General features: G+C 43.0%; 1 protein-coding gene across 1 annotated transcript; it reads right to left on the minus strand.

Annotated features, from left to right (window-relative positions):
* Positions 1-778: 778 nt before the first annotated feature.
* CCL28 (C-C motif chemokine ligand 28) lies at positions 779-21,715 on the minus strand. The gene is made up of 3 exons (XM_007120282.1): positions 21,619-21,715; positions 6,380-6,506; positions 779-1,013 (listed from the first exon to the last, which is right to left on the minus strand). Exons 1-3 carry the CDS (start codon positions 21,680-21,682, stop codon positions 821-823), a joined length of 384 nt encoding a protein of 127 aa, XP_007120344.1. The 5' UTR covers positions 21,683-21,715; the 3' UTR covers positions 779-820.
* Between the last annotated feature and the right edge of the window lie 2,799 nt (positions 21,716-24,514).

Below are 24,514 nucleotides of genomic sequence, written 5' to 3' on the forward strand. Positions count from 1 at the left end.
CAGGGGGGTTGTGCTGTGATGAATTGGGAGATTGGGATTGACATACATACACTAATATGTATAAAATGGATAACTAATAAGAACCTGCTGTATAAAAAAATAAATAAAATTTTAAAATTCCCCAAAAAAAGGAATATAACAATTGCAATATGTGAACCTTGATTAATCGGTTGAAAAAAATCTATGCTCTGGAGATAGTTGGGGAAATTTGAATGGAATATGAACATACATATTATATCATATATATGGTGAAATTGTTGCTAGGTGTAAAGCTGATTATGCAATTATATAGAGAATGTCTTTATTCTCGAGGGATGCCAAGTTGTAACACTAAAAAATGTTTAGGAATGAAGTGTCATGATGTTTGTAAATTATTTTCAAATGGTTAATGGTTCAGCAAAAAAAATTATATCTTTATGTATATAATGTTTTATATATACATGTACAAGGAGAGAAGAGAGAGAACAAAACAAATGTGGCAGAATATTACCAAGGATTAATCTAGGTAAAGGCATACAGATGTTCGCGGTACCATTCTTTCCACTTCTCTGTAGGTTTGGAAAACATCATAATAAAAAAGTTGGAGAAATTCGATTTGTATGCTGCGCTTAAAATATTATGTGAAGATAAATATTCTGTCTTCATTTCATTTTTCAGTTGAGTATATTATTGGCTACATTTGCATCTGTATAATTGTTCCTTTAAAAAAATATGTTTTGCTTTGCCCTGTTCCCTGTTGGAATATTCACATGATATATTTATAGCCAGCCATGGCCAAGTTCACTCAGGACTCATCTGTGTAGCTTCATCTGTACTCTCTCTAATAAGGAGTTTTATGGCCATGTGTTTGATGCCTCCCCTGATGTGCCCCTTTACTGTTCCTCCTGCTGTGGTGTTTCTTCTTACGGCAAATGTTGCCTTTAGCATCTTTTTTGGCTGCTTGCTCTTTCATCCACTGCTTAATAACTTGATTGTGTGGGCTGACACAGATTCTTCTGCGCTTGATGTGAAGGCTGCCAAGAAGGGAAGAAAAAAAAAATCACTGATAGAAAGTACAAGTCAGTAAAAACTTAGTGAACTTATAGGCAGTTCCCACTTTGGGACAGTGTATCTTTGGACATAGACTGAATCCTAAAGCTGAGGACCACAAGGATGAATCTTTACTATGGTGCTGCCTGTGGTTCCTCAGACACCTGCAGAAAATACTAAAAGAAGGAGAAGGAATTGGAAGGGGAGGGGAGGAGGAGGGGAGGGGGAGGGGAGGGGGAGGGGAGTAGGAGGGGAGGGGAGGACGAGGGGGAGGGAAGCAGAGAAACCATGTGAAAACAATTCTCTTTTCTGACCCCAAGCACCCAACAAAACCAATTCCTTCCTCACTGCCCATCTTAAACACATCCTCCTCCTTAAGGTTTTTCTAGATCCTCTCAGCTAAATGCCCTCTTTTCTCCTTTGAATCTCCGTGGCGCTTGTTACCTCTCTTCTGGCACTTAGTTTACTCCACCTTTTATCTGAGTACTTGTCTCAGACTCTCTCCTTTTCCTGTGGAGCCTCGAAGGAGGAATAGTTTGGAAGTGTCTTGAAAAGGCCTTGACCAGAGCAGGAATCCAGTAATTAGTTGTAGATATGAAGTGAAAATTGTTCAAAATAAGGGCAATCTGGTTTTGTTTCAACAAAACAATCAACTAAAATGTTCTAGACATTTATTAACATTTTAATATAATATAGATCTATACTATGTCTCAGAATTTGTTTTCGTTTTCATTTTTCTGTATGAAATGTTGACATTGGGGTGGGAGACTCCTAGAGCACCATTCACAATTTCTGGTAACTAGAAGAATTTCTTGTTACAAAAGATATTGTGACTTTTAATACCCCATCAGATGCCATCCAGCTTTTTATTAAATGTTGCTGATCCTGCTGGCTCTACATATACAATATTTCTGTATCTGGATAAATTGAAACCCCCTACCCTTTTCTTTGCGGGGGAAAAAACCATGATAGAGAGTAGGCTGCCATCTCTCCAGATGACCCAAGAGGAATCATCAGCTAATGTGGGGACTCCTAAAAGTTGGAAAAGGCTTGAATGCACTTGAGCATAATAAAGCCAGCATGTGGGATTGTTAATTTGAAAGAAGTGAGGCATCTTAATAGGAGGACAACACATTCTCTAAGTGTAGTAGATTGAGAGGTCTTCAAAAGAGAAGCTACTTCTCACTATGGCCAGTTGGTTTGCCTTAAGCTATTATAGGAGAAAACGTGGCTATAGCATTTATGTGGAGGAAAAAACAACAAACAAGAAAGAGCTGAAGCGCCTACCCTTTCCAAAGGACTAAATTCTCTCCTCTCCCTGTGGTGTCAGCAAGAACCTGAGCAGACATCCAGTGGAGAAAGACTCCACCGACACCCAGATAAGCCCACTGGTTACACAGGAGCGAACTAGGACTCAACGCCACTATTCCTGGGGGAGCCTCAGGGAGGGGCACTGGCTCTGGGGCTGCAGGAGAGACCTGGATGGGGGAATACAGACAGAGGATCCAGGGAGGAAGAAAGCCACAGGAAAACAGGCAACACCTGCCACGTGGGACCCTTTTCAAAGGCCTACCCATTGGGACCTCAACCTCTCAGTGTAATACAAAGGGAAAAATCAGCTGCCAGAACACAGCTCCCAAATCCAAGATGCTCTGATGTTTTAAAACCCTAAAATTTAAAGACTGCTTAAACTTCCACTTGTATCCCATGTGTCTCCATCTGGATAAAAAGAGACGAGGTAATGTCGGGCAAGCAGGTAACCTATTTCACACTCCCTCCCCTCCCCCCAACTCCACAATATTCTGATGGCACTGACCCACCCGGTTGTGAATTTCTAGGTGAAGAGGTTTGACTCTAAGAAACCATTAGGCTGATCCCTTGATTTTTTTTTTTTTTACCCATAAGAGAGTAGCTAGCGATAGTCCAGTGGATTTAAAGGGGTGGCCCTGCCATAGATTATACCTATAATTGATCCCTAAACTTTCTTTACCTATTCCTCTAAGCACAACAGCCCTTCAACACCACTTTTGAAAAGGTACTAAAGATCCCCAAATATCTTTATTCAATAACTCTAAATTTTCTTCCCAACGGATAATGGCTATATGACTCAAGAAAACTCAGGGACTTCCCTGGCGGTCCAGTGGTTAAGACTCTGCGCTTCCACTGCAGGGGTCAAGGGTTCGATCCCTGGTCTGGGAAATAAGATCCCACAGGCTGCACGGCATGGCCAAAAGATGAAAACCAAAACAGAAACAAAAAAACGCAGTGCTCTGCTCAAGATATACAACTTGCCTTGTGTTTATGTTTAGAAAGAGCTAGAAGCTCTTTAATGAAGTCACTGTAGAGGAATTTTAAACAAACTGCTGTCTCAGACATCAAATATTCCAGTGATTGTTTAAAGGGTGTGAAACAAAGGACCTATTTCTAGGCAGAAAGGACAAGGAAATAAATCTAGTGAGTTCAATGTAAGTTAATTTATATTAGTTAATTGTGATTAATAATATTGATACATGCTTTTGGGGAATTGTATTTTCAACACTTGCAATATTTTCTACATCTAAAACACTTGTCTCAAACCTTAACGTCTTTATACACACTCAAGGTTAAGGGACTACATTTTGGTTAAGTAAAAACATGGTCTGTAGTAAAACAATTTGAAAACAAGAGAACATTTATTTATTTATGTCGAATCAGAAAACACAACAGAGATGACCTGTAATTTATGATTACAAAATACTACATAGTCCAATTTCATCTTATTTGAGACCAAGTCATAACTACTCTATATTTTTCAGCTGTCTTATGAGCACAGAGGGGCCAATTTAAAAACTTGTACTTGGATGAAGTATTTTTAGATCCAAGTGATTGGCTTCAGAGTTTCCCTTTAATTAAAATTGAGTCCTTTTTAGAATGAAGAATCATGTTTTTGATCATATTTTCCCTTATCGAAGTAAGGATTTGCAATATTTCTGTACCTATGCCTTTTATTTTTTAACCTTTATTTATTATTTTATTCATTTATTTATTTATTTTGGCTGCACTGGGTCTTAGTTGCGGCATGTGGGATCTTTAGTTGAGGCATGCGGACTTTTTAGTGCGGCGTGCAGGCTTCTTAGCTCTGGCGTGGGGAATCTAGTTCCCCAACCAGGGATGTAACCCAGGGCCCCTGCACTGGGAGCATGGAGTCTTACCCACTGGACCACCAGGGAAGTCCCTGTACCTATACCTTTTAGGTCTCTATCTCACACCTGCTTAACCCAAAGAAACTTCTCTGAAAATTCTGAGAATAGCGTTCCCTGAGAGTCCCCAGCATCTATCTCTTACTCACATACACACAGACACCTCCTCTGGTTCTTTCTCTGTGGCTTTCTGGGAGTCCCACGGGAGCCCTTACAAGTTCTGAAGCCTTTTTTAGTCTGAGGTGACATATGCCAGTGAGGTGGAGGGAATTGAAAGCTGAGAATCCTAGCATTTCTGAGAGCAGCCTCAGGCAGATTTACTGCAGCTAGGTAGGGCTGACACAAATACCCAGGTGTTTCCAATTTTCCAGAGCATTGCCTATCTATGAACGGCCTATGAATTTTCACTCTCCAACTATTACCAGCACTACTTATTTAGATTAAATAAAAACTGATGGGATCTTGGCCAGGCATATACTATGGGAGCTTTTCAAGCCCGTTGGGAATGTGAAGCAACCCCTCAGAAGGGAGCTCGTCAGTTAGTATTCCCCGGATTGCTGTGGGAGTCACTGGTTCCCGCCGACTAACCCTCCTGAGCTGACAGCGCCAGTGAGGGGGCGTGATCTGAGGGGACACTGAGAGAATTTCCAGTCCTCTGGCTTCTCCCCCACAGACACCCGTGCTTATTAAAAGTTTGGGTCAGGAACTGTCTTCCTCCGTACCTCTAACCCCAAGTGTGATATTTAAACTTTGTTGGATATGAGATCCTTTTGAGGAGCTTGTAAATTCTATGGACCTTCTCCCTAAGAAAATGCTCACACATTCATACCCACAGATTTCAGGGAATTCACAGCCCCCTGACCTGAAGAAAGTCTATCCATGGACAGCTTACAAACTCTTCCTCTGAACTTCTGAGAATCTTTTCTTGGAGAAGTGTTTCTCAAGGATGAGTAATGGATGGATTCCTTTGAAAGGGGGGAAAATGTATCTTAAATCTCAGAGAATGGTTTGCAGGACCCAGTTGGATAGAGTCTCCTGTGGGCTGCAGGAGGGCCGAGTCTGTTTTGTTACTGCTGTATCTTTGCACATAGAAGGGTAGTTGGTACATAATCGCTAATCAATATATATTTGTTGAATTCATTCAATTAATAAAGAGGTTCCCCAGTGACTCAGGAACTCAGGCATCAGCATTGGGCTTATTTGTAGCCCAAAGGGCTTATTTGTGTCACCTGGAGCCACAAGTGGTATTAAAACCAGCACTCCTGGGAGATGCCTAATGTGCCCTTGTTATGATTTAAAGGTGCCAAATGCTTTGGAGTTTGGGAGAACATTTTATGGGTAGTCCCACCGCTGTTTTGAGAGACCTTGGAATATAGTGTTCTGAACGAAGAGACCTGGGTTCTCATCCATTTCTGCCTCACTAGCTATCTGTCACCAGGTGAGCTATGTCACCTGCTCAGTGACAGCATTCTCCTCTGTGACATGGATATGATTTATGCCTTCCTCCCAGCATTATTGTCAGAACCCAGATTTGCTAAGTACCGATGCATTTCCGATTCTAACGTCTCTGTGGAGACGTTGAGTACATATATAAGTCCAGGGTTTTGAATAGCTGAGCCATGGGTGGAGGTAGGAGGGGTGAGAGCATTCACCAAGAGCCAATAGCCCAGAATCAAAAGCAAAGAAGGGCATTTGAACTTGATTGCATGTAGCACTTGTGAGAGGTATGGACACCTTCACGCTTCTGTTTGAATCTTACATACACTTCTGGTGAATTCAGAGAGGAAAAATGACAGCAGCCCATTACTTGCAGGGAAAAATTATAGCGAAAGCCATGAAATTGAATACAGTCACCTTCTGTTTTTATTTTTGTTTTTGCTTTTGTTTTCACTCAGAACGTCCCTTGTTTGGCTGAGGAAAGTCGTGCACATTGTCTGGTGAGTAAAGGCATTTCCCTCTCAGCACTGCAGTGCAGTGCAGGGAACGGAGGGTTAGCCTGTGCCTCTGGACATCCTGGCACATAGAGAGTGTGCATTCACGCCACCCTCCCCTCCCTTGTTCAAATAATTATTTGTATGCTGTGTATCAGGCAAAGTCTCCCCAACCTATTGTTCACTAGATGAGAAATGATCACTCTGCAGGTCCAGACCTCCCTGCCCAAGAACACTCACATGACAGCAGCCAAGTCACAATCCCCGTCAGCTCTCTGAATGCTACATGTAGTCACTCTTTCCAGAAGCCTTCTGGAAATATGATGTGAAACCTCAGTGCAGCAGCTGGAGGCAATGGGAAGTATGGCTAAAAGAGGAGAAGAAAGAAATGTGAACTCTTACAGTTTACCGAACACTGGCCTGGCTCTTATCTTGAACACTCTAGAGAAACAGAATGTTAACCCACTGGAGGAAGAGGCAAACACTTACTGGGGGCTTTGTGCATGCAGACTCCAGGGCAGGACACGTCTCTACCTTCCAGAACTTACACTGTATTGGTGGGGGGAGATAAAACTAAGCACAAGCAAAGACACAAAACAAGGCAGGAGTTGAGAAACAGCTTCAGATGATGTTACTGGGGTTGCAACCGTATTGCTTCAAGAGGTGAGGTTGACAAAGTGTCCCGTGAGCTCAGAAGGGAGCAACCACATGGGTCCCTGAAGCAGGTTTGAAATGGACGCACCAGGGAAGTTCTTAACTGAATCTTTAAGAACTTGGATGGGTGGAGAAAAATGGAGGAAACTTGTCCAGGCCAAAGGAAGTGCATGGTCAAGAGTTCTGAGATAGGAAAGCCCAGGGCACATTTAGAGAATAGAGAAAAATAGACCACTTGGTCTGAACTGAATGGCTGGGAAGCTGAGTAATGGGAGGTATGTTCAAAGCATAGACTGAGGTCACACCCCATTGAATGTCAGTCTAAGGAGGTTTATCTTTTATGAAATGGAGTCCATTAAAGATTTGAGAAAGGAGAAGGGTTTTAGGAAAATTTGTCTTGCAGTGATGAGCAAGTGGGGATAAGATAAGTGAGGAGTGACCGGGGCAGGAAGTCAGGTTAGGAGGAGCTTATGTTACCCAGATATAAGGAGAAAAGGGCAACACAAATATGCAAGGAAACCTAATCTCCTACTAAAATGTGTATCTGAAAATTCCTACACGCCACATGCACACAGTATTCTATGCTCCCCATTCTTCCAAGTGGGTAATACATTTTTTTAAAAAAATTAGAAATTATAGTCAACAGTGGCTGCAGGTGGCAGTCTCATAATAACAGACAGAAGTTAGCCCCTGAATTAGAGGTTAAAAGAAATGAGTAAAACTCCTCAGTGGTGTCAGCTCTAAGCCACAGAGGTCCCTGCTCTTGGGACAAGGAGAGATTATAAGTGAAAGAAGCCAGATTCAAAAAGCCACATATTGTATGATCCCATTTATATGAAATGTTCAGAATAGGTAAATCCATAAAGACAGAAAGCAGATTAGTGGTTGCCGGTGGGGGTGGGGGGAGGAGTAGGAGGCAATGGGAAATGACTGCTAATAGGTACAGGGTCTCTCTTTGGGTTGATGAAACAGGCTGAAATTAGATAGTGGTAATGGTTGTACAATTCTGTGACTATACTAAAAATCACTGAATTGTACCCATTTTTGGTTTGTTTTTGTTTTGGGGGGTTTTTTTTAGCCACATCCCACAGCTTGCGGGATCTCAGTTCCCTGACCAGGCATTGAACCAGGGCCATGGCAGTGAAAGCCCGGAATCCTAACCACTAGGCCACCAGGGAACTCCCCGAATTATATGCTTTTTTTTGGGGGGGGGACGTGCTGAGCTTCGAACCCAAGCCCACAGCAGCAAAGTGCCAAGTCCTAACCACTGGACCACCAGGGAATTCCTTATTTCAATTTTTTTAAACGTACGATGGGAGAAGGACACTGGTTGTCCTCACATTTATTAATGCATTGATTTCCTTAAACTAATTGTTTCTTTCTTTAGCTACGCTGTGCTTCCTATTCTCCAAGTCAAACTGTTTTACTATCCCAAACAAGGTTTTGGGTTTATTCATGTAACCATTCATTCATTCACCCATCTTACTATATAAGAATTATTATGTGAATTCTTATAAATGAAATACTATCTATATCTACGTCTACGAGCTCTTTTACAGTGAATCACTATGCTGGACCCTGGGGGTAGAAAGATGAAGAGTTACTACTACACATACTTCTGTTATTAGTTGTAACCCAGGCAACTATAAAATATGAAATGGACTTTCAGAAGCATTGTGGGAATTAAGAATCATAGGCAAACCTATGTGCTTAAGAATTTGAGTTTTCGGAGTGCTGACATCAATTCAAAGCACAGTTTTAAGCCAGAAAAGCACTCAGGACCTATATGTTTAATAAACTGAATTATATTTCTAGATGTAAAGGTAGGCTGGGCTCACCTGGAGATCACTTAACCTAAGACAGATTAACTATCGAAAGGCAAGAGGCAGGCCAGCATTTATCATATGTTCACAGATGTGACTGGTGCCCTAGTGAGGCAGCTGGAAATGTAAAAGGCCAAGAAGGATGGAATCCTCTGAAGCATGCACAAGGAGTTAAGCAATGAAGAATCTTAACAGGGTGGTTTGGACTAGGGCAAAGGTAAGATTTTTTTTAGATAACATCGCCCCCTAGAGGTTTTCTAGAGAGCAGCTTCCTATCAATATTTCCATTTTTAAAGAACCACCAGCAACTTCCTCTGATTTCGATGATAAATATAAATATAAAAACATATTTTTATTTTTGCATTTTTATATTTTTGCATCTATGTTCATAAAAAAGATTAGTCCATACTTTCATCCCCTGATATCATCCTTGAATGTTCTGAGTGTTAACGTTATATTAATCTCAACAATGCATTGGGTAGCTTTCTCTGTTTTTTTTTTTTTTCGGTACGTGGGCCTCTCACTGTTGTGGCCTCTCCCGTTGCGGAGCGCAGGCTCCGGACGCGCAGGCCCAGCGGCCATGGCTCACGAGCCCAGCCGCCCCGCGGCATGTGGGATCTTCCCGGACCAGGGCACGAACCCGCGTCCCCTGCATCGGCAGACGGATTCTCAACCACTGCGCCACCAGGGAAGCCCCTGTTTTTCTATTATTTGAAAAAGTTTGTGTAAGACAAGGATTATCTGTCCCTCCAATGTTTGGTAAAACCTCTAAAACCATCTAGGCCTGCTGTCTGTCTGAAGAAAAGATGTTCAATTCTGACTTAACTTCCTTAGTAGTTACATGTTTATTTAGATTTTCTGTAATTTCTCCAGTCAATTCTGATATCTTAGCTTTCTAAGAAATTGTACATTTCATCTACAGTTTCTAATGTTTTGTCACTGAAAGAGTTCAGAACATGCCACCCCAAAATATACCACTCTGGCATGTTGATTATTTTACGTTAAAGCCACTTAAAAAACCAACAGATGCAGAAATGGTACTCTGACCTTCCTAAAAGCAAGAGAGAAAACTTCCACGTAAAAGGTACTCTCCCAACACCAGGGGAAGAAAGAAATTTTTAGCAGCAGACGGTGGTACCACCCCACCTTCTGGGTGAAGTGAGATGGTATCTCCACCCCACAGGAAGCTGAAGCCAAGGAAAATCTGTACACACGAACCACAAACGAACCTTGTTAAATTAAGCCTTATGTTCCTAGTCACTTTTCCATGCTTAACTGCTTTAGCCCAAGTTCCTTTGTCTTCTCACGTTTTCACAATTACCACTCTTTGTCCAACTTAATATATAAGTCGTAATGTTACCGAACCCAGGTCCAGCTGTTCGCCGCTCAAAAGCCAATAAAGAGGCCAGGTTGGTGGAAAGGAGAGTTTGCTTTATTTCGGATGCCGGCAACCAGGGTGGGGGCAGGGTATGGAGGGCAGACTCCTGTCCAAAGGCCGACTCCCCCCCTGACAATCAGGGGACAAGAGCTTTTATAGACAGAGGGAGGGGGCTACGTGCAGAAACAATACAGTCAGCTCTGACAGTCATCGGTGGTCTGACCAGCGTCATATGGATTGTTTTAGGTACAGTTAATCTTCAGTTCCGGGATTGGTTTGTTCCCATTTCTTTCTAGGCCAATTCTTGGAACTGTGGCAGCTTATGTACAGCTCACTGGATATGGCTCAGAATATTATCTATAGCCCTTAAGGAGAAACTAAAAGTCCTTGACTTTGCTTAATGACTCAACTATTATAATTTGGTCTCCTTTGACTGTTTTCCTGTTTCTGCATTTTCTCACTTCTCTGATGAAACTTATTCTTTGGCTCAATTTTTTCCACAGATAAGAGGCAGGCTGAGGACATGGGGGGTGGGGGGAAGGACCATAGGGTCCTGCTCCATTTCAGTAACTTCAACTGCTTCTTTGGGTCTTCATTTCCTCGTGAAGGTGATTTCGGACGCACGCAGCAGTATGCGGCAGCTTGCAGCAAGCAGCAGTGAACAGTAGCTGGAAGCAAGATCTTAGTTCCCTGACCGGGAGTCCTAACCGCTAGACCGCAGAGGCCAGCGCCTAGGGCCTAAGCCCCCAGTTCTTGCCTGCCTTGTCAGGAAAGAATTCAGGCGAGGAAGCAGAAGGTAAAGAGAAAAGTAAAAAGTTTTTTGGAAAAGCAGAGTACATGCGGAAAGACGCACAGGCAAACTCCGAGAGAGAGGGTCGCACCCTTGGGAAGTTTAAATCCTTTATGAGGGGGCAGTTTTCTGGGTCCTTGTCTCCCTTCTGGCCAATCATCTTGCTTGGTCCCCCTAGGCTAATTTGTCTCAGGACCCTCCCCGTAGGTGCACACGCACTTCTCAGCTAAGATGGATCTCACCACAAAGGATTCAGGGGAAGCAAGACTCATCATGGCCTGGCGTTGTTCCCTGACTTTTGACTCCCAAGGAGACTTTCTGTGCATGTTTAGTGTCTCCCTTGCCCCAAGGGGGGCGGGGGGGACGGAGAGCCCTTGATCCTTTACTCAAACAAGGTTTTGCCCCTCTTTGTTCTTGCCATAACTGTTATCTTAAGGCATCCACAAGAGACAAAGCTTGGCTATTTACCCTGTCCCTGTTATAGCTTCCATTCTGGAGAGTAAACAGGAGGCTAATTTTAAATGTCTAACCTGGAGCCCATCTAACTCCTGTCTCAGGAAATGCAAACAGGAGGCTAGTTGTAAGGGTCCCGCCTGAAGCCCACTTTTTTCCTGCCCCAAGAAATGTAAACGGGAGGCCAGTTGTAAATGCCTGGCTTGGGGCCCATCTATCTCCTGCCTCAAAAGCACCCATTAAATAAATTTATATGCTTTTCTCTTGTTAATCTGTGTTTTGTTACAGGGGTCCTAGTACAGAACCTAGAAGGGTAGAAGGAAAAATTTTTTTTCCTTCCCTACATCACAGCACTATCTTACCGTATCTATAGTTGAGTTCTTTTTTAGTATATAGTGTTTGAAGAGGCAGTTCCTGCGCAAAATAACCGTTTAAAAATCTGGGTCTAAATAATAAAGAAAATATATTTATAAATTTACAAAAATCATTTGCTTAGAACCTAAAAAATGCATTGAACTCATTGGTTAAAAGTGAAATCACGAAATATTTATTCTGGAAAACAGCGGAGGTGCTATTTATTATAACAAGTAGGATACAGCTAAATTTAGCCTAAGTGCATTTATTTAAAACACAAACACGATAAAATAAAGGGTTCAACTCGCGACCCTAGAAAAGGAAAATCAGAGGAAACTAAATAAAACGAAGATGGGAAAAAGACACCAGCACGACGCTGCGGCGCTTTACGGCTGTCGCGCTACACCTATCTGTAGGCAAGGCGGCCGTGGATCGGGAGACAAGGTGCTGAAGCCGAAGCCCCCGCCCAAAGAAGGGGAGGAGGAGGAGTGCTGGGCGACAGCCGCGGGTAGCGGGTGGTGCTTGTCGTCGCTTGTCTGGGCCACGTGCCGCCGCTTTTCCGGTCTCTGCGCCTGTGCAACGTGCTGGGTGCCAACAGTCAAGGTGGGCCTGCTTTTCGCTCAGCGGGTGTTTGGTGCGTGTGGCGCAGTGAGGGCGCGGGAGCGGAGAAGCGGGCAAGTATAAGGAGTGCGCCTCCGGGAGGGTAACATCACGCGACCGGCGTGGTGGCCGGGCTGCTCACGCGCCCACGGACGTCCGCCAGCGCGAGCCTCCCCCGCCGCGACCCTGGAACCGCAGGCACCTGCGCTCGCCGCCCGGACCTCCCCGAGCGGAAGCGCGAGTCCCGCCTCTGCCCGGCGGCTCCTGAGGACGCGCTCTGGCGGCGCGGGAGAGCCTGGCCGGGGCGTGCAAGGCCAGCCTGGCCTACCGCGGGCTGTCCTTCCTGGAGCTGTGGGGCAAAGTCAGTTGCGCTGGGCACGTCTTTCCTACCTCCGTTAGTGTTTGGGGTGCTTGATCTATCCGTTTCTGATGCACATAGGTGAGAAATCTTACACTGTTGTTGAGATTATGTCAGATTTTTTTTTTTCCTTGCCAGTCTGTCTGCTTTTACAATACATCGCTTGGGGTTATATTTTCAAACGCGTACAAGTACCCTTCCGGTATGCAGCCGGGATTGGAGTAGAAGCACTAGCCTCGGTTGCCAAATTTATAGGGGCGCCAAAAAACTCAGTAACGAAGACAAGTCACATTTTAATGCAGCATTTTTAAAAATAAGAATTAATACAAAGACATATATGATGAATGAAATACTGCAATTTTAAATAAAAACAAAATTCGACCCTGCGCTTGCACGACTCACCTCGGTCACATCACTTCCCCACCCTATTCTCAGCCTTGGGTGAACCTTCTTGGTGAATTGATTGTATTTATCCTTCCCTAAGAGTCCTCTAGTGCTATTACAGACTTATGCTTAAATTCTGTTTTTCCGATATTAATAGCGTGACACTAAACTTTTGGTTAAATTTCTTTATCCATCTTATTTTGTATTCTCAGTCATCTTTTTTCTTTGCTTTTTTCCCCTTCGGTTGGATTGATAAGTTTAATACATTTACTTCAAAAAATTTTTTTAATGAAAACTTAGGCTTGGTTAGGTCAAGAAAAAACTTCCCTGGGAGAAGAGCAACAATATCTCATACAAATCTTTTTGAGTTTGAATCGTTTAAGTATTATTTTACTAATGAAGGTAATTACAGTACAATTCAGCAGCGTTTATTGAGCACCTACCTTGTGTCAGTCATTGTTCCAGGCACTAAGTATACAAAAATTAGTGAGTCACTGTACCTGAACTCAGAGTCCCTACCCTAACAATTTTCTAATATCTTAGAAGACCTCCTTGCTGCATGTGACATTTTTTACCCTTTCCTTCCTAGAAATTGTCCATATCCCTGATTTTCAAGACACTAAATTCCTCATTCCCCTAATACAGTCATTCCTCTGTATGTGAGGATGTTATCTCCTGCCACTTTAAACTTACTCCTTTTCATTTTCTCATCTCATTTAACCATCGTTTACAGTTACCCAAGCCAGAAACCCTGTGTCATTCCATCCTCCTGCACTCCACAGCCAGTCACACCTGTAACTTTTACTCCCTGGACGTTTCTCAGATTTGTCTCCCCCTTTTCGTCCCTGTTACCACTGCCCAAGTTCCAAACCTCATCAGTTTGCTCCTGGCCAACTGACCCTCCCAGTTGCCTCCGTTTTCCCAGTCTTGCTCTTTCCCCACATGGATCTGAGGTCTCGCAACGCCCTGTGCTTTTCTGTCTTTACCATATATAAAATTAAGCGTTTATACGACTGCCTTTTGACTGTGAACTCCCTCAGCATATCTTTATACCCACACCACATAGCACAGTGCCTGGCATTAGTGCTGAATGTCTCTTGAGCTGATCTAAACTCTGTTGTAGTCTTATATCATGTTTCATTTTATCTTGTTTTAAGGCTTTTAAATATTTAAATATTTTTCCTTTTTTAAAAAATAAGATTATCCGGGCTTCCCTGGTGGCGCAGTGGTTGCGCGTCCGCCTGCCGATGCAGGGGAACCGGGTTCGCGCCCCGGTCTGGGAGGATCCCACGTGCCGCGGAGCGGCTGGGCCCGTGAGCCATGGCCGCTGAGCCTGCGCGTCCGGAGCCTGTGCTCCGCAACGGGAGAGGCCACAACAGAGGGAGGCCCGCATACCACAAAAAAAAAAAAAAATAAGATTATCATTTTTTTGATCAAGGTCTTATGTCCCAAGTGTCCTAAAATTACACAGTGCTTTTCAGAAACATACCATCCCCCCACCCTCAAGTAATTAGGGGTCAATTCAGTATGATGAATCATTTGTCCGTTATATTTAATTTTATATAATTAAATATCATATAATTTTATATAATTAAATATTATATTTAATATTTTAAAGATGATGTTATTAGTATTATTAAAAGCATTATCTTGTCTTACTATAGTGTTATTGCCGTTGATTCTGTTGGTTTTGGGTTGTCATCATTGTTTCCAGTATTAAGTGTCAGAGTTGGATGGTTAATGGGAATGTCTGTACCTGATTTGATTTTATGTCTATGATCCAGTTTTAGTCACTAACTAGAAGGCTTTAAAGATTTCCCTACTCAAGACCTTTTAAGACCAGCACTAAAACACTGCACATCAACTTTGGATATAAAGATTAGATTCTGGGTTTTAAGGAAAGGATTCTGTTAATGTACAGAGGTGATCCAGTTTCCTCTCTTCCTTAGATGGATGGCTAAGTACGGTTCCCAGAGCTGCAGTATGGTTGTCCCTTGGGGGCTTATTAGAAATGCGGTTTGAAAAGCACCAGTACAAAGAATATTTTATGGAACACATCAGAATGGAAACAGAGCAAAGGTGCATGCCATTGTTAGAGAAATATTCCCAGGATAAAGATAAAAATGATAAAGATTCACTTGGCTGCTGTCAGTATCTCAAGTCTATAAGTGTAACTTAAGAATGGCAATAGGTACAAAAAATTTTTTTTAATTAAATAAAGAATGATAGTATTAAATAAATGTTCCAAATATGGTTGGGGACACATTTCCCCTTCCGGTGAACTTCACACCTTAATGGAGCCACATCACACTGTGGATGCCTACAGACAAAGATGTCCACTGCTGTCACCATATAGGCAAGAAGGAGTCACGAAGATATGATGCATTAAACTTCTGTGCCCAAATAAAGTTCTCCCAGAGACTTCTTGGAGCCCTGAGATAATGTTTGTGTAATGGAGAGTGAATGAGGGTTTTTCTTTAGTTAATCTGAACAGATTTGGTCACCAGTACTTCTTACATCATGGACACTGGAGTGCTCAGGGGGTAGTCTTGAAGGGGGTTAGCTAATTTTTTGCCATAGAGACATGCTGACAGGCATTACCGCACAGTCATTAGGTGTGTGGAGACAGACTACCAGATTCAAGCCCTGGCTCTGCCACTTACTAGCTGATGTTGGGTGAGTTACCTAATACGCTGTGTCTCAGTTTCTTTATCTGCAATATGGAGATGGTAATACACCTACCTCATAGGGTTGTGAGGATTGTATGAGTTTATACATTTAAGTGCTTAGAACAGAAGTGACAAATAGTAAACAATAAATGGAAACAAAAAAGACATCATCTGCAGGTCAATATACAGCACAGTGCCAGCTCCATAGTAGGTATCCAGGTGTCTGAGTATTTGTGGAATGTGTCCATTGTCAATGTATTGCCCCTTAGCTTCAAATTCACCCTTAATTGCCTATTCTATGAAATTAAGATGGGCCCTTGTAGTTTAAGCACCTGAAAGTCACCTTTTTTGATTGTAATGTAAATGCCTGACATTAAGCTTTTGATTACCAAGGCATCCATTTCAAAGGCATCCACAGAATTAACCTATTGTCAGCTGCACAGCTAAAGAGCCAGACTGCCCCATCCTTGGCCCCCTCTCCCTCCAGTGAGACACCTCCCTGTTCCCCTGCAAACTGGAGGGCAGACCTGGTGAGTTTTTTTTGCCATTCAGTGAGCATGGCTGTGCCCTCTCCAACAAGGTCTAGGTCTCAGCTGGGCAGGGAAGGGGTGCAGGATCTCTTCCTTGAGTACTCTATTTTGTCCTGGGAAAATTTGCGATTCCTGTATGCTTTAGTGTCCTCTTTCTAGCCTATCTCTTGTTACAGTTAATAATTTGTTGTATTAAACTTTTGCTGTTCAAATTATTGTCTGGTTTCTGTCTCTCTTTTTTTTTTTTTCCCTTCGGTACGCGGGTCTCACACTGTTGTGGCCTCTCCCGTTGCGGAGCACAGGCTCCGGACGCGCAGGCTCAGCGGCCATGGCTCACGGGCCCGGCCGCTCCGCGGCATGTGGGATCTTCACAGACCAGGGCACGAACCTGTGTCCCCTGCATCGGCAGGCGGACTCTCAACCACTGCACCACCAGGGAAGCCCAGGACTCTTGATTGTTAATTAATGAATGAAACTTTAATGTTCCAAAAAGTTTATTTGTTGTCTGTTAAGATGAATGACGCAAACTTTTAAGAAATGACTATGTGTGTTGTACAGATATGCTGTTACCTATGATTAAGTGGAAAATATATATAAAGCAGTATGTAGATTGTGTTCTGTGATTTTGTGATTTATAAGAAATATTTATATTTGGACATTCAGACAACCAAAATACAGGTCATTCACATGACCAAAATATATTTCTCAGATATATTTGATCTTCAAATATATGTGAGTTCCTGGCTTACAGCTCCCAAAACGCTTGGAATTGCCTTGTGATAAGAGCAATGGGAGCATCTTTTGTTAAAATATTTGGTTTTCTTGTCCTCAGTTCCTGAAAACGCTTCAAACCATAAAGGTGAAATGAGTGTCTGGTCATTATTGATAATAAGCCCTTTCCACCACAACTGGGTTCATGTTAATGAAGGTGACTTTTGCAAAGCACCTAAGGATGTGGGCTGGTTAGCGTTGGAGCTTTTAGTTCCACCCCGATTTACAGGGAGGAGAGAGGGGCTGGAGGTTGAATCAGTCACCAATGGCTGGGAATTCCCTGGCAGTCCAGTGGTTAGGACTCCTTGCTTTCACTGCTGAGGGCTCCGGTTCTATCCCTGGTCGGGGAACTAAGATACCACAGGCTGCACAGCATGGCCAAAAATAAATAAATAAAAATCACCAATGGCCAATGAGTTAATCAATGATGCCTATGTAATAAAGCCTCCATAAAAGCAAAAAAAGGAGGGGCTTTGGAGAGCTTCTATGTTGGGGAACCAAAATGCTTCCATGTGCCGCCATGCTGGGCCCAAAGCTCCACAAGGACAGAAGCTCCTTTGTTCGGGACTTCACCCTATGTATCTCTTCATCCAGCTGTTGATTCGTAACCTTTGATATCCTTTGTAATAAATCAGTAATCTGGTGAGTAACCAGGTTTTCCTAAGTTCTATGAGCCCTCTAACAAATTAATCAAACCCAAGGAGGGAGATCATTGGAACCACCCATTTGTAGCCAGTTGGTCAGAAGCACAGGTAACAATGTGGGCTTGGGATTGGCACCTGAAGTGGAGGGCAGCCTTGTGGGGCTGACCCCTTTGCCTGTGGAATCTGATTCTATCTCTGGGTAGATAGTGTCAGAATTGAGAGGAGTTCAGTGTTGTTTGTTGGTCTAGGGAAACCTGCACACATGTTGGAATTGGGTACAGGAACGTTTTCATGGTCCTATTTAATGTTTTGAAAAATCTGTGTGGCTATGCATGGTTAAGCAATTCCCCAAGTTCATGTAGTTAGAATTCTGACCTGGCGTTTTGGAGTCCAAAGCTCACACTCTTCCCAGAATGCCAGCATTTCTTAAACTGGGTTTCATAGACCTCTGGGGATGTGTTCTCAGGGTCTGTGAGCTCTCCAGACAATGCCTAAATTTAATATTTCATCTCATTGATAATCTTTAAATAGACATGTTCCGGACCTTCTGGAAGACCATCTTAAAGGAGCACTTGCAGGACATTTGAATTTTGCTTTAAGTTTATGCTAGTGTTGTTACCAAGTCAGATACTATCTTAATTGTCCCAGGCCAATAAGAAGAGAACAAAGTGGAATTTCAAAATGGGTTCATGCTAAGGGAGGGGCAAATTATACCATCAGGGTTCAAACAGAAAAAGATGGTGGGAAAAAAACACTTCTTATTCTGAACAGAGTAGTTTATGCACATGAAACTCAAAGCCTGCACCTCAAGTATCAGTGCTATATTCATGTTTGGAATAGCGATTTTCGTTTTGGCCAAACATTAACTATTACATTAAATTAATATTGTTACATTTAAATCTTCTTGGCTTTGTAGTTGTGTTTTTATTTAAATTTTAAATTTATTTTGGTTTTACAATTGCAGAAGATATATATACACATATATATGGGGTTTATACCTAGTTATATGTTTATACATCAAGCGATGTAGTAAAATAATTTAAAAGTCATCATTGAGAATAAAGAGAATGTTTTTCTTTAAAGAGGCCCATATATGACTGAAATTTGAGAAGATTGCTATTATAAGAAGCCAGTCTGCTTCTCTAGATACAGAAAAGGACATTTTAAAAAATACAAACCTGAACTATGTTATAGAGATGATTGGGTTTTTTTTAACCAAATCTAGATGCTAAATCCAATAATGTTATTGAACTCAGGGAAATCAGGACCTATTGTTTTAACTAAAGGGCACACTTGGAGAGAAAGTGAAGGGCAGATTTACTGGGCACATCCTGTCTGGTTTCTCAGGAACCACTCCTGGTGAAACAGATAGTCCCAACTGTTCAGAACAACTTTCAAGCACAAATGTATATTCTTCCAACCCCCCTTAGTGAGTCTTCTATGATTAAAACAAACAAAAGATAAAGTTTTCTTTTAGGATGCAAGCAGCAAGTCCCTAGCAAGTATCTCTAATCAGGAGCCATCCTACACTGAGAAAGTAGGTTGTCACAGGAAATCGGAAGAAAGCCAATTTGGGACTCAAGCAAAATCCCCCAACTTGTATCTGCTGGACAAAGTGGACCCTTAGTGTTTAACGCACAATAAAAACAGCAAGGCCCACAAAGCCCTAGATTGTGGCTTTAAATAATCTGGCTCTTGGCCACTGGATGATAGACATTTTTATGGAGTCGGAATTGAGTTCTGGGAGCCGGCAGCCACGTGAGCAGGTGTGGAGTATGCTCTATGTTTGAGGAGAATCCAGGGCTTCTAATTATGGGTAAGTCAACTGCTCCCTGATTTATGCAGAATATTTTGGGGATGCCAGTTACTGAGCCATCACATCAAGATGGACACTTCAGGCACCATTAAGATAATGGAACATTTAATGCCTCAAAAAACAAAATGTATTTCCCAAAGTCCCACACTGGCACGGGCCACTTCCCTATCCCCTCCCTCAGCCTGAGACAATTGCCAGGGCCATGTATACCTCCTTCCCTGTGCTGCTCAGTACTCACTTTCCTCCCTCCCTCCCCCTCTCCCTCCCCCTCTCCCTCCTTTCTCCCTCTTACTTCCTCTGTCGTCTTCCTCTCGCTCCCTCCCCCTCTCCCTCCCCCTCTCCCTCCCAACCTGACCTTCCTCCCAGCCTGAATTCATTACAACCTCCCACAGGGCACCTGAGACACACAGACACTTGAATGGACGTTTGGCACGGAAAGCAGTGGGCTTGCCCCTCAGTTCCACAACTGTTCCCAGGCCTACTCTCATGTATTTTAACCCCGACATCACTTATTTTTAAATTGCAGAAAGCTGGAACTTCTCAGACCTTGTGATTTTCCTGTGACCCAACTGCTTTAGGAAGAAGCCCCAAGCCTAACCCAGAAAGTTACTGTTGGGTCTCCTCAGCTCTTTCTTATCATCACCAACTGTTCCTTTTCAAACACCTGTGTGTTTTGTGGTCCCGCCCTCTCTGCCAGAGCTCAGTCCCATGCAGACGTTGGCCTTGGGTCTGGCAGGGCTTCCCTCATTACCCTGCCCCCTCCGCCGGCCCCTCCCTCCCTCCGCTCCTGGAGGACGGCTGCTGCTGCTGCTGCTGTGCGGCCGGGCCGGGGAGGTCGGGGGGAGCTAGAAACAGGCCCGGAAGCTGAAGGGGGAGTTGTGTACACTTCTGTTTCAAAGCTTTATGTGAGAAAAAATTGCATTGCCAAAACTAGGAATAAAGCCTTAGCTGGTAGACTTTTGTTTCACAATGGGGGTGAGTCCTAAAATTTCAATGGTGAAATTTTCTGAAACATTTACAGAAACATAAACTGAAAACCTTTTTGTCTTGCCAAGATAAATGGCTAGAGATGAAGAACTGTGCTCAGTAACAAAGCTCAGTAGATTGGGGCACTATATTGGTAGTCCCTAAGCAAATGCCTCCAGGAACCGGGCAACTGTTACTAGGATGATAGGCAACTCCAGAGTAGGACAGAGGCTGGTCTGCTCTAGCTAGTTCTTGCTGGGGAATGTGGAACCATTGTTGCCAGATCGGATTTTTCAAGAGAAGCTCTAGAATCTAATTCGTATGTGTGTATATATGAGTATGTGTATTTGAAATCTGTCAGTTTAAAAACGTTGGCTCGGGACTGCCCTGGTGGTCCAGGGGTTAAGACTCCGCGCTTCCACTGCAGGGGGCACCCACTCGATCCCTGGTCGGGGAACTAAGATCCCACAGGCAGCCGGGTGCGGCCAAAAAAAAATAAATAAAATTTTTTAAAATTAAAAAAAAAATAATAAAAATGTTGGCTTAATTTTTCAAAAAGCAGACCAAACAAAACTTACATTTCACCTCTTCTGAATTTAGAGACTCTATTCAGGGTAAAGTTTCAGAAAAGAAGACAGTGGAAAAGAGCCAAATCAGTCAAATATTAAATACCTATATTTAGGGTTTCCTAAATACAGTAGAAAAGATTGCCTCCAGTCCAGACGCAGTTATAATCTCCATATATATGCTAGCAAATCACAATAGAAGTTCTCTTTGATATAATTTGTATGGTTCAATCATCTCCTTTATCCTGTGTCCCTTTTTAAAGATCAGACTGAAGTTTTGGTTTTCAGTAACCACAGGGCTGACTTTGATCAGAAAGCTTGCAACTTACCAAAACATAAACCAGAGGTCAAGTCTATCTTTCTTCCAGGAATATGCACACTTGTATTCAGACAGTTTAGCAGGTCAGGGTAGGGGGGAAGACAGTTGAATAATAGGGGCTTTCCTCCAGCCTCCATCCAGGGATTCTCTTAAGATACTATCATCAGAAAAGAAAGCACTGCTCAAAGTTGTACTGGTGGCAAATTATTGATATTTAGGTTCAAATGAGGTTCCTTCGTGAAATTGCCGCTTGAAGATGAGGAATTTAAACCTATGCCACTCTCATATAGATCATTGGAAATTCCGGCCCCTAATTGCTGGAGTACCTCACTCCTTCCAGCTCCATCTTGGAAGGCAGCCCCCCTCCTTCCCCTGGAGGCTTAGATAGCCAGCCGGCCACTCACCTTCCAAGGGGCGAAGAGCCACCCAGGCAGCCAAGGCCACGAGAGCGAGTCCTGTCCGCTGCATTCCTGCCTGCCCCAGCAGCTCGACAGCACCGCAGGTGAGGCTGTTAAGATCAGGAAATGAGGCTAAAAGTGCCCTTGGGTGCACAGAAAGAGCGTGGAGGAAAGCAAGCCAGAAAGCTCCACCCTGGTAGGTGCTAGGGTACCTCTTCTCATGTTTCTTTCCTTGAAACCAGGCTCTTTCTTAAGACCAGACCTGTGTTCAACCACCTGAGGGATCAGGTGATGTCTGTGGTGATCTGACCTCTGGTGAGATTGTTGTGAGTTTGGAGGTGTGCATCAGAATTTGGGGACCATTAAAAATAGCTACCTACATGAATTCCCCCACAGCTATAAATCAGAATTTTGGAGTAAAGGACCAGTAATTTGAAGTTTTAAAAAGCTCCGTAGGTGATTCTGATGGATACCTCTATTGAGAACCATTGCATAAAGGAATCAGTTTTTTAGTAGCTTATTGAAACTGAGTTTCTAGGGACAAAGGTGGCAAGTCATAAAAAACATTATCTGGTGGAAAGATGGGAAAATTCAACCCCATTCTGGTCTTGGTTTGCAGCCAAAGTGTTTCCAGTGAGGCTGTTAGTTTATTTAGGAGAAAGGTAATAAGACAGGTAGAGGGGCTATGCCTGGTAAAAAAGAGCCCCAGAGCAGGTGTGAGCAGGCATGAGGAGGTGTGGGCTCTAGTCCAGCTTTGTCACTAATCAGCTTTGTGAATAAAACTATAGGGTAGGCTGAGGGTAGTTGGGTTCTAATCCTGCCTTTTCTACTAACTGGTTACATAACCTTAGCAAATGTTCTTAACTTTAAATAAGAAGTAAGGCTGGATGACCTCCAAAGTCCTGCCATGCTTCCTCTAACTGCACTGTCTCATGCAGTAGCTTCTTGTCCATAAGTGGTCCTTTAGCATTTGAAATGTGCTAGTCCAAATTCACATGTGCTGTAAGTGTAAAATACACACCGAATTTCAAAGACTTGGTACAAAGAAATATATCTCGTTAATAATTTTTGTATTGATTATATGCTGAAATGATATTTGGATATATTGAGTTTCATAAGCTATATTATTAAAATTATTCACCTGCTTTTTTACTTTTTTTAATGTGACTACTCAGAAAATTCTAAATTACTTATGTAGCTTACACTATATTTGCATCGGGCAGTGCTACTTTATAAGGTCAAGAGCTCAAGGTCAGAATTGTCCCCCAGCTGTCAAGTTGTGGTACTTAACCAAGCTCTAATTTCACTATCAAGAACTGGAGTTATACTAAAATAGGAAACGGGAGCTTTGTGGGCACAGGGCTAGGCCAAGAATGGGAAGACCTAGTCATGCAGAGCAGCCGTTCCAGACTCTGCCACTAAGCAAAGGTCTTAAGACTCTTGCCGAAGGTCTCAGAAATAGAGCACAGAGAGCCTGCAGAGGTGACTGTCAAGGCCCATGAAGCTATATGCACCCACCACAACAGCGCAGCCTCTGGACCTAGCAGAGGACCAAGTGCTCTGAAGGTGAGTCAGGGAAGCTGCACAAAAGTTATGTTCTGGAACAGCCACAGTTAAGAAATTATTTTGATTTACAGAAACAACACAGGTGCATAAACATTCAGTCACCAGCCTGCCACTGTGCCTGAAGTTCCTGCCCTAAGAGGCCTTCTTGAAGGTGGCTTCTGTGCAGTAGAAAAAAGCCTCTGTTCAGATGAAATGAAGGATGACTAGGGTAATAGGACTGATTTTAATCCAACAGGAAGGCTGGGCTCGGTTTTGATGAACCTGGGATTAGACAGACCCTGTGTACTTTTTCGAGAACTCTTACTTGTTTCTCTGTTTAACAGGAAAGCTTCCCTTTCACTGTGTGCCTGTCTCCTCTGCTAGGAAATGTCACCATGGGCCTTCCAGGAAAAAGACCTAGGGACAGAATCCGGGCTTGGAGAGCACAGGGGCTCCTCCTTGAGTGTCACAGGTTATTAGTACTTTCCCTCTCCTTCCTGGGGGTCACTGCTGAGATGGTGGCTTGGGTAGTGGTAACCTGAAGACAGTTGGTGTGGCTCGTGGAACCAAAAGCATTAAAGCTTGCACTTGTGAAATTACCACCTTTAGAATGGCAGCCTTGGGGCAAGGCATTAAGTCAGCCTGGTGTTAAAAAGCAAACCTGACATCCACCAGAAGATCAGTTTGACTGGGGTGAGGGCAAAATTGGGATGGGACTTTGTCTGGAGAGAACATGGTGCGAACTGTAATTATTGGGTGTGTATGTCTGTGTGTGACAGGGTGTTCACTAGGCAGATGTGGACCAGAATTAACTGGGAAGGAGCTTCAAGAATGGTATCAGAACAACTTTGATTATTTAAATATTGTTATCTGGGCTCAGGGCTTCTACAAAACCAAATGAGGAGGAGCCTGGGAAACGTATGCCTTTAGGACCTAGGGGAAAGATAGTTGGAGGGTAGAGCAATAGAATGAAACAGTTTGAGTACAATCTAAAACTGTATGGTTTTGTGTTTTCCATTGTCCTTGGCAAAGAATAACAGGCTGCAAACTTAAAAAAAATTTATATATACACACACACACACACACACACACACACACACACGCACGCACATACATATATTTTACTTTACCCGGAAAAAACAAATCGTTTTCACTTTAAAGAGAAGTAAAGTGTGAACCTCCGACTGTCATAAAAATACTTGATGCCATCCAGGCCCTAGGTAAAATGGCCAGTTTGGGTTAGGGAGATGAAGATTTCTAAACAGTAGTTTTCACAAAATAAAATTAATTTCCCTTGAAGATTTGTCTTGAAGTAAGTATATAGATTGATATTTTGAAAATCTTGTCAACTTTCATT

Source organism: Physeter macrocephalus, chromosome 8 (assembly GCF_002837175.3).
Source record: "Physeter macrocephalus isolate SW-GA chromosome 8, ASM283717v5, whole genome shotgun sequence".
In the NCBI taxonomy this organism is placed as follows: Eukaryota; Metazoa; Chordata; class Mammalia; order Artiodactyla; family Physeteridae; genus Physeter; species Physeter macrocephalus.

Coding starts and splice junctions, on each gene's coding strand:
- CCL28 (XM_007120282.1), bottom strand. CDS start 21,682: ATGCAGCGGACAGGACTCGCTCTCGTGGCCTTGGCTGCCTGGGTGGCT. Junction 6,507..21,618: donor GGCTCTTCGCCCCTTGGAAG/GTGAGTGGCCGG, acceptor CTCCTCTTTTAG/CCATACTTCCCATTGCCTCC. Junction 1,014..6,379: donor TGTGACTTGGCTGCTGTCAT/GTGAGTGTTCTT, acceptor CCTTCTTGGCAG/CCTTCACATCAAGCGCAGAA.